General features: G+C 42.2%; 1 protein-coding gene across 2 annotated transcripts in view; it reads right to left on the reverse strand.

Moving 5' to 3' along the window:
* The window catches only part of ARHGAP20 (Rho GTPase activating protein 20), a 158378-nt gene that overhangs the window by 40070 nt on the left and 103633 nt on the right, over positions 1-14675 (reverse strand). For both annotated transcript variants that reach the window (XM_073583103.1, XM_073583104.1), the window contains exons 7-8: positions 6806-6883; positions 3408-3474 (exon numbers count right to left, since the gene is read on the reverse strand). In XM_073583103.1, coding sequence (XP_073439204.1) covers positions 3408-3474; positions 6806-6883 — 145 coding nt within the window. The remainder of the gene's footprint in view (positions 1-3407; positions 3475-6805; positions 6884-14675) is intronic.

Raw genomic sequence — 14675 nt, forward strand, 5'->3', positions numbered from 1 at the left:
TTTTTCTGCTGTTATATCTAATGGAAGTTTCATTTTTTTCAGTTATAATGTTCTGAAATACAAAAAGCCGAAGGCATCTGGTTAAGAGGTATTTGTATTCTGTATGTGATAATGAGAGGTCCCTGGAGGCCACGTCTATCTTTGCAGCTCTAATTTTAATGCTCCGTTGTATTTAGAATGCAAAATAGGGCGACTTTGCACATAATCATGATTTAAAAATATCCCATCATTTAGGGTCCACAGCTCCTATATTGGACACTTATCACTATATGCTTTGCATGCTACATAGATGAAGATGGCGGCTGCAGCTCCACTGCTTGCCCTATGATTAAAGGGCACTTCTCCTATAGAAATGAATGACCCATAGCTTGTAATACTAATTATGACCACTAGACAATGTATGGCACTAGGTCACTTCCAGTGAGCCAATCAGTTGATCAGTGAGGCTGATGGGAGTTGGACCCATGTCTGCTATGATTGAGTCACCGAGGAGGAAAAAACAAAAATGCAAGCTCAGCCCAGAAAATCAGAGAGGTTGGAAACTAGCGGATTGCAGACCCCTAATCCTATCACACAACTAGCAGTAGCCGTGGAGTGTTCCTACAGTGATCCTAGACACCTCGTCACAGCCGGAGATCTAAATAAGCATAAAGAGAGAAAAGGGAAAAACTGACTGCCCCAGAGCAGACCCCAAAGCAATAGGCAGCCCCCAACATATAATGACGGTGAAGCAAGATGAAAACACTAACACAGATAGAAAGATAGGATGAGCAAACGATGGGGTCCAAGCTAACTAAAAAGGACAGGACAGAAAAGCTGCTGTCTGCAATCCGAGAAAACCCTGCTAAAAATATTACCAACTCAACTGATAAGCAAAAAGGACCCTGAAGTCACTAGACTTCAAACCCTATATCAGCACTCAGAATATTCTGAAAGCAGAGCAAAAGAGAACACTGATCAAGGAATAAGAATCCAGCACACCCCCAGCCGGGGATGGCTGAACTCCAAAACAAGGTAAACAAAACCAAAACTAATAAGTTCAATAGCAGAGCAAAAACTTATCTTTGGGAAGCAGGAATCAGACTGGTCTCCAAGAATGCAGCAGAGAAATCACCAGCCACTCAGAAGGGTGTCGGCTGCCTTATATCCAGTCTGAAGTTCCCGTTACCCAGTCACAATCCACCAAATCAGGTGTTTGGTTTCTTTCATCCAAATCACCCTCACTACCTTCCTTCACCAGAAGAGGGAGATCCTCGGACACAAAAGGTGAATGAACAGATGAGCTCACAACACATATCGATCTGCTATTGATAACCTATCCTACAGAGAGGTCATCTGCATTAAAAATATTGGTCAACCCCTTTTATAGTAAAATATGAATTGATACAATTAAGAAACAGCTAAATAGAATATAGGATAAGAAAAAACCCTTACTGCTCCACATTTACCAGAACTGATGAAGGCAGTTAAAGTGATCTCCGAGAAATGTATTAAAAGGCGTATTCCATAAATGGGTGCTCTTATGAAGACATCACCTATCCATATGCCCTATTAGAGGCGGCCCGTCACTTGGGACGTCCCTCTGTAAATCCAAATGGAGCAGCTCTGCCCCCATTTGAGCCATTCATGTATTGACAAGGACGGCCTTTCGATACTCGCTGGTTTTCCGGGGTGCAGGGAGTTGGACCTTTCTGTAAGACTATGTTCACACTGAATTTTTTTTTGGCAGCAGATCCTCCTGAAAAAAAAATGCTTCGACAACACTTGGAAAACTATTCTCATTTATTTCTATGCCAAATCCACCTTGCTGGTCATAAAACAAGTTTTTTTTTTTAAGATTTTTTTCTTCTTGAAGAGGTAAAAAAAAAGGGATGAAAAGAAAATGTATGTCACTTACCATATTTTTTGGACTATAAGACACACTTTTTTCCCCCAAAATTTTGCCGAGATCTCAATCTGCTGCGATGTGGCGGCCTCTGGGAAAATGGCCACTGGGGACGGCACATGCTCAGATTGAGATCTTGGCAATCATCTCGAGATCTGAGCATGTGCTGTCCCCGGCAGCCAGTTTCCCGGAGGCCACAGCCTCGCAGCAATGGATGTGCAGGGCCTCCGGGCTTTCACAAGATGCCGGTGGAGCTCCGAGCACCACTGCCGAACCTGCCGCACCAGCCTGGGATGGGAGTCATATCGCCGCACCACCGAACATCTCCTGTGACCCCGCTCCACCAGTGCTGCTGATCCCCCCAGTAAGCTGAATTCGAACTGTAGGACGGACCCCCATTTGACACATTAATTTTTTTCCCTATTTTCTTTCTGAATATTTGGTGCATCTTATGGTGTGGTACGTCTTATAGTCCGAAAAATACGGTATTCGAAGAGGATCCTAACAGAAACATCTCCAAACTACACACTGTCCGGTCAATAGGCAGCAAAAAAACTTTTCAAAAAAGCTTCAGGAAAAGAATACGGTAACTCTTCTAAAAGCTTCTCAAAGAATGAGTTGCCTAAAGTGCTTTGTGCTTGAAACGCCAGAATTACAGACTATGGCTAAGTTCACACTGGGCGTTTTTGATGCGTTTCTTTTATGCTTTTTTATGCTATATTTCAGCTGCGTTTTACAGTACCAGCTATGTCTATAAGAGTTCAGAAGTCTCATGCACACATGGTTATTTTGTCATCAGTATTTTGTGATTTATATGTTTTTTTGGACATAGAGCGAGCCACTTGTTTCAGTCTTTTTTTTCTGCGTTTTTCACCCATTGACATGAATGGGTGATGAAAAAACGCTGAAAAAAAACGTGCTAAAAACGCAGGTATAATTTTTATTCAGTGTTTTTTGTGCCAAAACCTCATTCTTTGGAATAGGATTTTTTTTCAATAATAAACTTTATCAGCATGCACAAGAGGCAAATCTAGCGTGCCAAAACCGCCGCAAAAAACGTACAAAAAGTGTAAGAAAAACCAAGAGATCAGGCTTTCCTGCAGAAAAAAAAACGTACCAAAAATACCCAGTGTGAACTTCGCCTCTGTGTGAGCATAGCTGAAGGGATTGTCTCTAATTAGGGTACCACTTTAACAAACTTGTCGAATTTTCACCTGAGAGTTAATAAATAAAATCCGTACCCGCTGTGTCCATCTCTGTGGGAAAAACTAAAATCAATAGCTTCTTCCACCTTTATGAAAGTGTTACAGGCCGAGAATAGTTGGTCGGTGGCCGTTGACGTCCTTAAAGGGGCATTTCAAAGGACGGGATCGATTAAATCAATGGATCCTAACAATGGCCCGTAATGATTGCAGAGAGCTGCCATTAATGCGTTCTGGTGCTATCCCCGCGCTGTCGATTTTCTGGCTGTCTCTATTTAAAGGCTTAAACTAAAACAGTAGTTGACATTCCTTCGGCATACCAATAAGAGGATAAGGTGCATCATCTTTCCCCGAGGTGACCCACAGCTGGTAATCTGTTTCTGAGCCCTGCAGAGAGAACACAACACAGGATGAGCCGGGCTGCGGTCACTGTCCTCAGGCCGGATTACAACACGTGGAATGGTGAAGAAGCCATCATCAGCTGCTGACATCAGAGAGGCCGGAATCCAGGGCTCCGAAAAACTAACTCAGAGGGATGAAATCATTTATCATCGGCCAGAGGATAATATTCTATTATATTAAGTGCTAATATGGGATCTGAGCTGATCGCTAAGGGCAGACGGCCGTAGACTCATCCGAGAGAATCGGGTCGATTACGTAAATGACACCCTGATCAGACTCTTATCAGAGTTCCATCAGAGTGGGATTCGATTCTCACAGGTGAGAAGATGGAGAAAAAAAATTCTCCATCTTCTCCATTGTGTCAGTCCGTGAAAATTGGACTGCACTGAGATGTCATCCGAGTGCAGTCTGATGGTGTCCACGTACTCATTGAATTGCATGGCGGAGTGCGATACGAATATCGTATCAAACTCAGGCATAGGCCGGGGTCACACTTGCAACTGCAATGCGAGAAACTTGCACGAGTCTCGCACCTCAACACCCGGCACTCGGAGTGTGCGGCTGCATGTATTGGGATCTGATGTGTCAGATCACACAAACCGAAAATACGGTCATCTGCACAAACCCTTCCGATGAGAAGTATATGATGGGCCGCCTAGAATTGATATAATTCTAATGAGAGAGAAGAAGAGTGAGAACGATGAACAGTACGCGCTTACTGACGTGTCCCCAGGAGGAAGCCGATGCTCAGACTAAGGGCTCATGCACACACTGAGTATTTGGTGAGTTTTTTTACCCCAGTATTTGTAAGCCAAAACCAAAAGTGGAACGGTCAGAGGAAAAAAGTCTAATAGAAACATTTGCACCCCTTCTGCATTTGTCACCCACTCCTGGTTATAGCTTACAAATACTGGGGTAAAAAACTGACCAAATACTGAATGTGTGCATGAGCCCAAACTGAAGCATCACAGATGTGGTCATAAATGAAATGTGTGACCATATATTTTATTCTAGTAGGTTGTCCGCAATTCTAAATTAAATTAAGTAGAATTAAATAGAATATGTGACAAGCGGCTGTGACAACGTTTCTGCCTTATACATGTCCAACATCAGTGATGAGATTTACCGTAAGGGTTCGTGCAGACAGCTGTATTTTTTGTCAGAGTGCGATCCAACAAAACATTAGACCAATGTTAGTGTGTGAATGGAGCGGTGCGCATGTCCGATTATTTCCTCAGACAGAGACTGTCCAGGGCAAAAAAATTGCAGCATGACCGAAATTGATCTAATATTAGTTTATGGAAAATCATTGGGCTGCACTCGGATGACATCTGTGTGCAGTCCAATTTCCGCACACTGACGCAATGGAGGAGATGGAAACATTTACTTCTCCGTCTTCTCCTCATCCGAGAAAATCGGATAACACTATGATCACACTCTGATCAAACTCTGCTCAGAGCGTGATTGTCATAATCAACCGGATTCTCTTGGATGGGAGAATCTATGCTGGTGTGACCAAGGCCTAACAGCCAGTATACCTATAACAGGCAACACCAGATGGAACAGAAAATGAATGAAGCCTGCTGACCACTGTTTCCAACAGAGAAGACGGCTGATTTAAAGAGATAATACACTTATTTATTTAATTATCCTCTAGGTATTACAAAGTCACACATTTTTTTTTTAATTTACATCATTACCAGAATTGACAGCTTATAGTTAAAGAGTAACTAAATTTGTTTTTTTTGTACAGCTCAGAAAGTTATGACACTTTGCAAAACACTTAATTAGGAGATTTGTCCTCATTCCTGTTGGAATGGCTTGTAAGTATCTTCCAAACCTCTACTGCTCCCCAGACTGTTTACCTGCTTTTAGCTCCATCGATATCAGAACATACTCATTTTGAGTACAGATGATGGCAGCGATGGGCCGGTTCAGATCTTGGGGAGTTTGATCAGAGCGGGAGCATAGTGCAATCCAATTCTCTCTGGGGAGAAGATGGAGGAAAAAAAATTCTCCATTTCTGCAGTGCGCAGATGTCAGATGTCATCTGAGTGCAGTCTGATTTTTCACTGATTCATTGATTTGCATGGCCAAATGCGATCCAAATATTGGATTAAACTCGAGCACGCAACGATTGACCTCTGTCGAAGAAAAAAATTAGAAATGCATGCCCCATAGACTAACATCGGTCCGACCATGATCTGATGTTTTGTTGGATCACACTCGATTGAAAATTCTCGTCTGCATCTGCTCTACCTATGGGGATGAGCTGTTGCAGGAGATTATTCTCATAAGAGCGCAGTCAGACGGCCGCATTACTCAAGCGAGGATCTCATCAGAATCCTCTGACTGGCTATCGGCTCTCCTGAACTGAGAAATGTTTTGTCGGGTGTGCTGACGGCCAGTCTGAGGATTGCAATGCGATCCTCGCGGGAGTATAAGGTTGTCTGACTGCGCCCCAAGCAGAACACTTAGAACACACTTTGATATCAGTGCACATAAAGGAGACTGGAGAAAAGCCAGGGTTTGCAAGGCACTTACATGCAATTTAAAAAAAAAAAAATGAAGAGAATTCCCCTAATACAGTGAGTTGCAAAGTTTCATACCTTTCTATACTGGCCAAAATAATAATAATAATAATAATAATAATAATAATAATAATAATAATAATAATAAAAAAAGAAAAAAAAGTTTAGTAACTTCTAAACTTTTTTTTTATTTAATTATCCTCCAGGTATTGAAAAGTACTTACATTTTGTAACGTATTTCCATAAAGGATTTTGCTAACTTCTCTTCTGAATAGTATGCCTCAGTGCTGTTTCAATATCCAGTTCATGCTCCTTTAGTAGCTGCTTTCACTTGCTGCTCATCAAGGATCACTACACTATAATCAAACAGTCTGTGTTAGTAAATTTTACCATATCATTACTAGAGTGGCGATCAGAGAGGTCACACAGGGAAAGTCCTATACGCTAACTCTTCGAATGCAAGTGAACAGATTCTTGTTGAGCAGCAGTTGAAAGTAACTTCTAAAGGAGCAGCATTGAAACAGCTTTGCAGCATTGAATTTGAGTGAGAAGGAAGCAAAATAAGGTAATGAAGTCTAATACAAAAATTCATAACTTTACAATACCTGAAAGATTATAAAAAAGAAAAGTTACTCTACAATTGAAACTTGGTAGAGATCGGCATGGATATGTTATAGTTAGACTCGGGATTTAGGTCTATTACTAAACTCCGTAACTCCTGGACATAGATGTGATGAAATGTATAGCTATAAACATACATTGGCAGACATTAGTTGGACACTTACCTCCACATTGAATTGCTGCAAAGCCATTTTAATGACATCGGTCACGGTATCTTCATTGGTCACAGTGAGAGTTTTTGACTATAAAAAAAATTAAAGAGATGTGATAGGATCCATTACAATTTCGTATGGATCTCTTAAGAGCGTATCCATCATGAATCTGTCAGCAATGGGAAACTTAAAGCAGATGAAAGCATAGCAGAAAATATCTGACCGGTAGGAAGGAGTCATGGGGGTGTGGATGAAACAAAACTCCTCTACCACATCAGAAGACACCAGTATCATAAACCACACATGAAAGGTAAGTAATTTAGGACTGCCAATGGGGCCAGTGAGATGAAGCAATAGTAACTTCTTTTATTGCATACTTATGGGGTCCCATGGTGGCTCAGGGCATAGAACTGTAACCATCTCTGAAATCTTTGGTGTCAATCCAAGTAGTGTAACATGATGAAACGTCTCAGACTGAAAGTGATCTGGGCCCTTGGGGAGTACATTTCCTTGCCACTTGTTCTCCACTTCTTGAGCATCTAATAATACTAACATTTAGGGATGAGTGGACCCGTGGAAGTTTGGGTTCCTCGGGTTCGACCGAACTTTAGTCCAAAGTTTGGTTCGGGTACCAGAACTGTACCCAATCTTGAACCTCAACACGAACACCATAGAAATCAACTGGGACCCGAACTTTGGAGCTGGAATATCTCTCTCTCTCAAACGGATTTCCAGGAGAAGTCTGTGTTCGGAGTTCAGCACTTGTCACTAGGGGTCCAGTACGAACCCCAAACTTTACAGTTTGGGTTCTCTCATTTTTGCTAACATTTTGTCTTTTTCTGAGTCTACACCAGATTATGATAGATCTGCTATCAATGCCAGAGTAATGGGAGTCTGATTCCTAGCAGTAAGGTTGATCAGTCGATCAAAGTAGCTGTGCGCATAGTATGTACAAAGCACCGCACCGTACTTTTGATAGTGGCTGTTACTGGTGTTGCAGGTCAGTCCCATACAAGTAAATTGTACTTGGCAGCCTTACCAGACACAGTCACAACAAAAAATGATTGTGCTGCACCTGGAAATCATTGAGCGATGCTGCAGTACTGCCCCTTCAGTGTGCTGATAGGTGAGGGTGCAAAATATAGGAACCCTACTGTGAGGGTGCCAAAATTAGGAACCCTATTGTGAGAGAGCCAGAAATAGGAACCCGACTGTGAGGGTGCCAGAAATAGGAACCAGACTGTGAGGGTGCCAGAAATAGGAACCAGACTGTGAGGGTGCCAGAAATAGGAACCAGACTGTGAGGGTGCCAGAAATAGGAACCCTACTGTGAGGGTGCAAGAAGTAGGAACCCGACTGTGAGGGTGCCAGAAATAGGAACCAGACTGTGAGGGTGCCAGAAATAGGAACCAGACTGTGAGGGTGCCAGAAATAGGAACCAGACTGTGAGGGTGCAAGAAGTAGGAACCCGACTGTGAGGGTGCCAGAAATAGGAACCAGACTGTGAGGGTGCCAGAAATAGGAACCAGACTGTGAGGGTGCCAGAAATAGGAACCAGACTGTGAGGGTGCCAGAAATAGGAACCAGACTGTGAGGGTGCCAGAAATAGGAACCAGACTGTGAGGGTGCCAGAAATAGGAACCCGACTGTGAGGGTGCCAGAAATAGGAACCAGACTGTGAGGGTGCCAGAAATAGGAACCAGACTGTGAGGGTGCCAGAAATAGGAACCAGACTGTGAGGGTGCCAGAAATAGGAACCAGACTGTGAGGGTGCCAGAAATAGGAACCCTACTGTGAGGGTGCAAGAAGTAGGAACCCGACTGTGAGGGTGCAAGAAGTAGGAACCCGACTGTGAGGGTGCCAGAAATAGGAACCAGACTGTGAGGGTGCCAGAAATACAAACCCTACTGTGAGGGTGCAAGAAGTAGGAACCTGACTGTGAGGGTACCAGAAATAGGAACCCCCCACTGTGATGAGGGTGCCAGAAATTGGAACCCGACTGTGAGGGTGCCAGAAATAGGAACACTACAGTGAGGGTGCTAGAGATAGGAACCCTACTGATCTGACATTGATGACTTATTGTAAGTAAAGGCCACCAAAATTGTAGTGCTGAGAAAGAAGTTTTGTAACTGAGCGGTCAAGTTGCACTTCTGGCCTTGGCTCTTTGGGCATTGCCCTAATGCCTGAATTGTCAGCACGCCAACTTTGTTAATTCCATATGTTTGTGTGTGCTTCTGAAAGTTAAAGAGGTGATCCACTAATTTTACATTGATGGCTTTTCCTTAGGATAGGTCATCAATGTCTGATCGGAAGGGGTGCGACACCAGGCATCAACCGATCAGCTGTTCTTGGTGTCAGTGGCGACAGGAACTGCTCAGTTACGGAGTTGCACAGCACAATCTACTGTATAGTGGTCATGGCTGGGTGCTGCACCTCTGTCCCCTATAGAATTGACGGAACTGGGCCTCCGCCGACACTGATGGGTTGGATGCCCAGTGTCACATCCCCACCGATCAGACATTGACGGCCCACCCTAAGGACAGGCCATCATTGTTAAAGTAGTGGACAACCTCTTTAAATGTGATGTTCTCCCACTCGTAACAAAGTCAGTAACATGTAATTGAAAAGGTTGGCACTAAATAATCACATGATAATATTCTGCCATCATATGCCCTCATGAGGAATTTCTACTCTTCGCACACCCCACCGTCGGGAATGCTGTTTAGTGCCCACATTGGCTGCTCCAGGGCTACAGCTTTAATAACTACAGAGTGAAACATTGCAAAAGTTCAACTGGCTACGTCGATGGTGCCCTCAGCAACGATTTGGATTTCTGGATCACGGAGTGAACTACTTATACGATGGACTACTTGCTAGAGATGGGGTGCACCTTACGAAGACTGGAAAGCATGTATTTGGAAGTCGCCTTGCTACACTTGTAAGGAGAGCTTTAAACTAGAACAACATGGGAAGGGAAGCAAAAGACCAGAAAAAGCCATACACCTGACAAATGCTATTGAGAACTCTGCTATTAGAAGTGGAAAGGAAGAACAAAGACGAAAGAATCTAATTACTAAAAATATTGGAGAAAGAGAAACCAATCACAAACTAAAATGTTTCTATACTAATGCACAAAGCATGGGCAACAAACAAGGAGAATTGGAACTACTAACACAGGAACAGAAATATGATGTAATTGGAATCACTGAAACTTGGTGGGACAATACACATGATTGGAATACAAGACTAGAAGGATACAACTTATTTGCAAGAAACAGACTTGATAAACGAGGAGGGGGTGTCGCATTGTATGTTCGAAACGCGTATATCTGCACAGAGATTGAAGCTTCAGAGACTGGGAGTTCTGTGGAAACTGTTTGGGTAAGAATACAAGGACAGACCAATGGAAAGGACACCATTGTAGGCATTTACTACAGGCCGCCTGTGCAAGCCGAAGATATAGATGAACTCTTTATGCATCAGATGGCCAAGTTCTCCAAAAAATATGACATAGTTGTCATGGGAGATTTCAACTATCCAGACATTTGTTGGGAATCTCTCTCAGGCAAAACTAACAGGTCAAGGAAATTCTTATCCTCTCTTGCTGACAACTTTATCTTCCAAAAGGTAAGGGAGAAAACAAGGGGAACTGCTACCTTGGATCTAATCCTTATAAACAGGGAGGAAATGGTTGAGGAGGTAAAAGTGGCTGGGACCCTAGGAGGTAGCGACCATGCTATTTTAGAATTTTGGATTACTAGAGGTGGAAGACCTGTGAAGACTCAGACGTCAAGGTTAGATTTCAGAAAGGCAGATTTTAAGGGATTCAGAAAGAGAATTGGAGGGATCCAATGGCTGGATATCCTTAAAGACAAAAATGTCCAGGAAGGATGGGAAATCTTGAAAAATGAAATTCTCAAAGCACAGTTGTTAACAATTCCGAAAAGAGGGAAGAATAGGAAGCATTTAAGGAAACCAGGATGGATGAACACAGAACTTAAGCACATGCTAAAAAGGAAGAAAAAAATGTTTATAAAATGGAAAGAGGGAGGCATATCTAAAGAAGAATATAATGCTGTCTGCAGAACCTGCAGGGCACAAATCAGATTAGCTAAAGCTGAAAATGAACTGAGGCTTGCAAGAGATGTCAAAAGCAATAATAAAGGATTTTGGGGATATGTCAAAAGTAAAAGAAAAGTCAAAGATGCTATAGGATTTTTACAGGATGAAAATGATGAAATGGTAAGACAGGATGTTGAGAAGGCTGAACTTTTAAATTCCTATTTTGCATCTGTTTTCTCTCAGAAAGGAAATGCAACATCAACTGTTATTCACTGTCCTATTAAGGGAATAGAAGAATCCAGGATATCTATAAACAGAAAGATAGTGAGGAAACACTTAGCTAACCTAAATGAATTCAAGTCTCCAGGTCCAGATGAATTACACCCCAGAGTACTGAAGGAGATAGCAGAAGAAATTTTTGAACCCCTCTCCATAATCTTTGAAAATTCTTGGAGAACAGGAGAAGTGCCAGAAGACTGGAGAAGAGCAAATGTTGTTCCTATCTTCAAAAAGGGGAAGAAGGTGGACCCAGGCAACTATAGGCCGGTGAGTCTGACTTCTATACCAGGAAAGATCTTTGAACAAATTATTAAACAACATGTATGTCAATACCTGGATAAGAATGAAGTGATTAAACAGAGTCAGCATGGGTTTCTAACTAATAAGTCATGTCAGACTAACTTAATTTCCTTCTATGACGGTATCACTGATTGGGTGGATCAAGGAAATGCTGTAGATATAGTATATCTTGACTTCAGCAAAGCATTTGACAAAGTCTCTCATACAATCCTTATTGAAAAAATGACTAAGTATGGAATGGACAAGGCAACTGTTCGGTGGATTCATAACTGGCTTAGTGATCGGACCCAAAGAGTGGTCGTAAATGGCTGCACATCCAGTTGGAAGAATGTCTCAAGTGGGGTACCACAGGGCTCTGTCCTGGGCCCTGTATTGTTCAACATCTTTATCAACGATTTAGATGAAGGAATTGAGGGTAAACTGATTAAATTTGCTGATGACACAAAGCTAGGAGGGATAGCTAATACTAGAGAAGAGAGAGAGAGGATTCAAAAAGATTTAAATAAACTGGAGAAGTGGGCAGCAACTAACAGAATGGTTTTTAACAGGGAGAAATGCAAAGTACTACATCTGGGCAATAAAAATGAAAAAAGCATATATAGAATGGGAGGAATAGGGCTAAGTGACAGCACATGTGAAAAAGACTTGGGTATACTAATAGATCACAGACTGAATATGAGTCAACAGTGTGATGCAGCAGCAAAAAAGGCAAATGCAATTCTAGGATGTATTAACAGAAGCATACAGTCTAGATCACGTGAAGTCATTATTTCCCTCTACTCCTCTTTGGTCAGACCTCATCTGGAATATTGTGTCCAGTTTTGGGCACCACATTTTAAAAAAGACATCAACAAACTGGAGCAAGTTCAGAAAAGAGCGACCAGAATGGTGACCGGTCTGCAAACCCTGTCTTATGAGGAAAGGTTGCAGGATTTGGGAATGTTTAGTTTGCAAAAGAGAAGACTGAGAGGAGACTTAATAGCTGTCTACAAATATCTAAAGGGCTGTCACATTGTAGAAGGATCAACTTTATTCTCATTTGCACAAGGAAAGACTAGAAGCAATGGGATGAAACTGAATGGGAAGAGACACAGATTAGATATTAGAAAAAACTTTTTGACAGTTAGAGTGATCAATGAGTGGAACAGGCTGCCACGAGAAGTGGTGAGTTCTCCTTCAATGGAAGTCTTCAAACAGAGGCTGGACAGACATCTGACTGGGATGATTTAGCGAATCCTGCTTTGAGCAGGGGGTTGGACCAGATGGCCCAGGAGGTCCCTTCCAACTCTACGATTCTATGATTCTATGATTCTCCCCCATCAGCAGAGCATTCAGCTTGAGGAGAACTGCGCAGAAGATAAATGACCATGTCCGATTGGAGCAAATCTCTTGGGGAGATGATAAAGCATGACGTGTGCCCTAGAAATGCATTCTCCCCCCTAGCACATCCCCTGAGGTCTGACGTGTGACCGAGTCAGGACCAGGTCACTGCTTAGAAATTTGGCACCAAGACGAAAACAAATTTTATTCCATTATTTTTTTTTCTTTTTTGCTGATCTAGAATAAGGTCCTGGTCAGGAAATTCACTCTGACATAGTGACAATTAGCCTTCAGTAATACATAGCTGTCAGTGGGCGCTTACCACATCACCGATGAGCGTGCACACACAAATGCAGCTGGCAGTACAGACCAGAAAATAATGCAAAATTGTTTCTCTCAGATCGATTTCTAGGGCACAAGTTGGCACTGCAGTATTAACAAGCAAATAATGCAAAATTGTGTCGCTTGGCTTCATCTCTAGGCCACAACCTGGCAGTACATACAGGAAGGTAATGAAAAATAGTTTTGCTCAGTTTCATCTCTGGGGCACAACTTAGCAGTACAGACAATTAAATAATGCAAAATTGTTTCGATGAGCTTCATCTCTAGGGTACAAGTTGGCAGTATGGACAAACAAGTAAATAATGCAAAATTGTTTCGCTCGGCTTCATCTCTAGGTCACAGTAAATAATGCAAAATTGTTGGCACTGTAGTATTAACAAGTAAATAATGCAAAATTGTTTCGCTCGGCTTAATCTCTAGGTCACAACTTTGCAGTCGATGCAAGGAAATAATAATGCTGAATTGTTTCTCTCAGCTTCATTTCTAGGGCACAAGTTAGCAGTATGAACAAATAAATAATACAAAATTGTTTCACTCGTCTTCATCTCTAGGCCACAACCTCACAGCACAGACAAGAAGATAATGAAAAATTGTGTCACTCAACTTCCTCTCTATGGCACTACCTGGAAGTACAGACAAGAAAATAATGCGGAATTGTTTCGCTTGGCTTCATCTCTAGGCCACAACCTCGCAGTATATGCAAGAAAATAATACTAAATTGTTTCTCTCAGCTTCATTTCTAGGCCACAAGTTGGCAGCATGAACAAGTAAATAATGCAAAATTGTTTTGCTCGGCTTCAGCTCTAGGCCACAACCTGGCAGTACATACAAGAAGATAATGAAAAATAGTTTCGCTCGGTTTCATCTCTGGGGCACAACTTGGCAGTACAGACATGAAAATAATGCAAGATTATATTGTTTGGCTTCCTCTCTAGGGCACAAAGCCGGCAGTACAGACAAGAAAATAATGCAAGATTGTTTCGCTCGGCTTCCTCTCTAGGGCACTCCCTGTCAGAACCGGACAAGGAATCATGCAAGAGGCCTACTATTTTACAAGACATCATTTTATGGCACAAAGACAAGCAACAATATAAAACAACCTAAAGATAAATATAGAGAGAGTTCTATATGCTGCAATTATACAAACTGTCAGAATCAATTAAGAATTACCTTTTGTCATGTAATATAGCCTTGGATAAAATAAATGGGTTGCTAAAATGGTTTGCTGGGCAGTCTTACGTAAGAGTCACCGCTGAGCCGAGATCAACTATTTTTATAAGGCTTTTAAAGACACGGACTGCGGGTGAAGTAATGAAGATTAACTGTAACATAAACTGTCTGTGAACTATCATGTAATGTGGGATAATTATCACCGAAGGTCCTCACCCAACAGCTAAATATAGATAAGTATCTGTGAAGAAGACAGAAAACGCTAATTCCGTAAGGGAAAAGTAAATCTCACGCATGTGTACCGCGGCCTCCACACCAAGGGAGAAGATATGGCTGCGCATCTGTGGATTCAGCCAGACATGAGGGGTCTGCAGGACATAGTCCTCAGAGAAGAGAGGAAGCCAAATGA

Source organism: Dendrobates tinctorius, unplaced genomic scaffold (assembly GCF_039654945.1).
Source record: "Dendrobates tinctorius isolate UK_male_01 unplaced genomic scaffold, ASM3965494v1 ptg000075l, whole genome shotgun sequence".
In the NCBI taxonomy this organism is placed as follows: domain Eukaryota; kingdom Metazoa; phylum Chordata; class Amphibia; order Anura; family Dendrobatidae; genus Dendrobates; species Dendrobates tinctorius.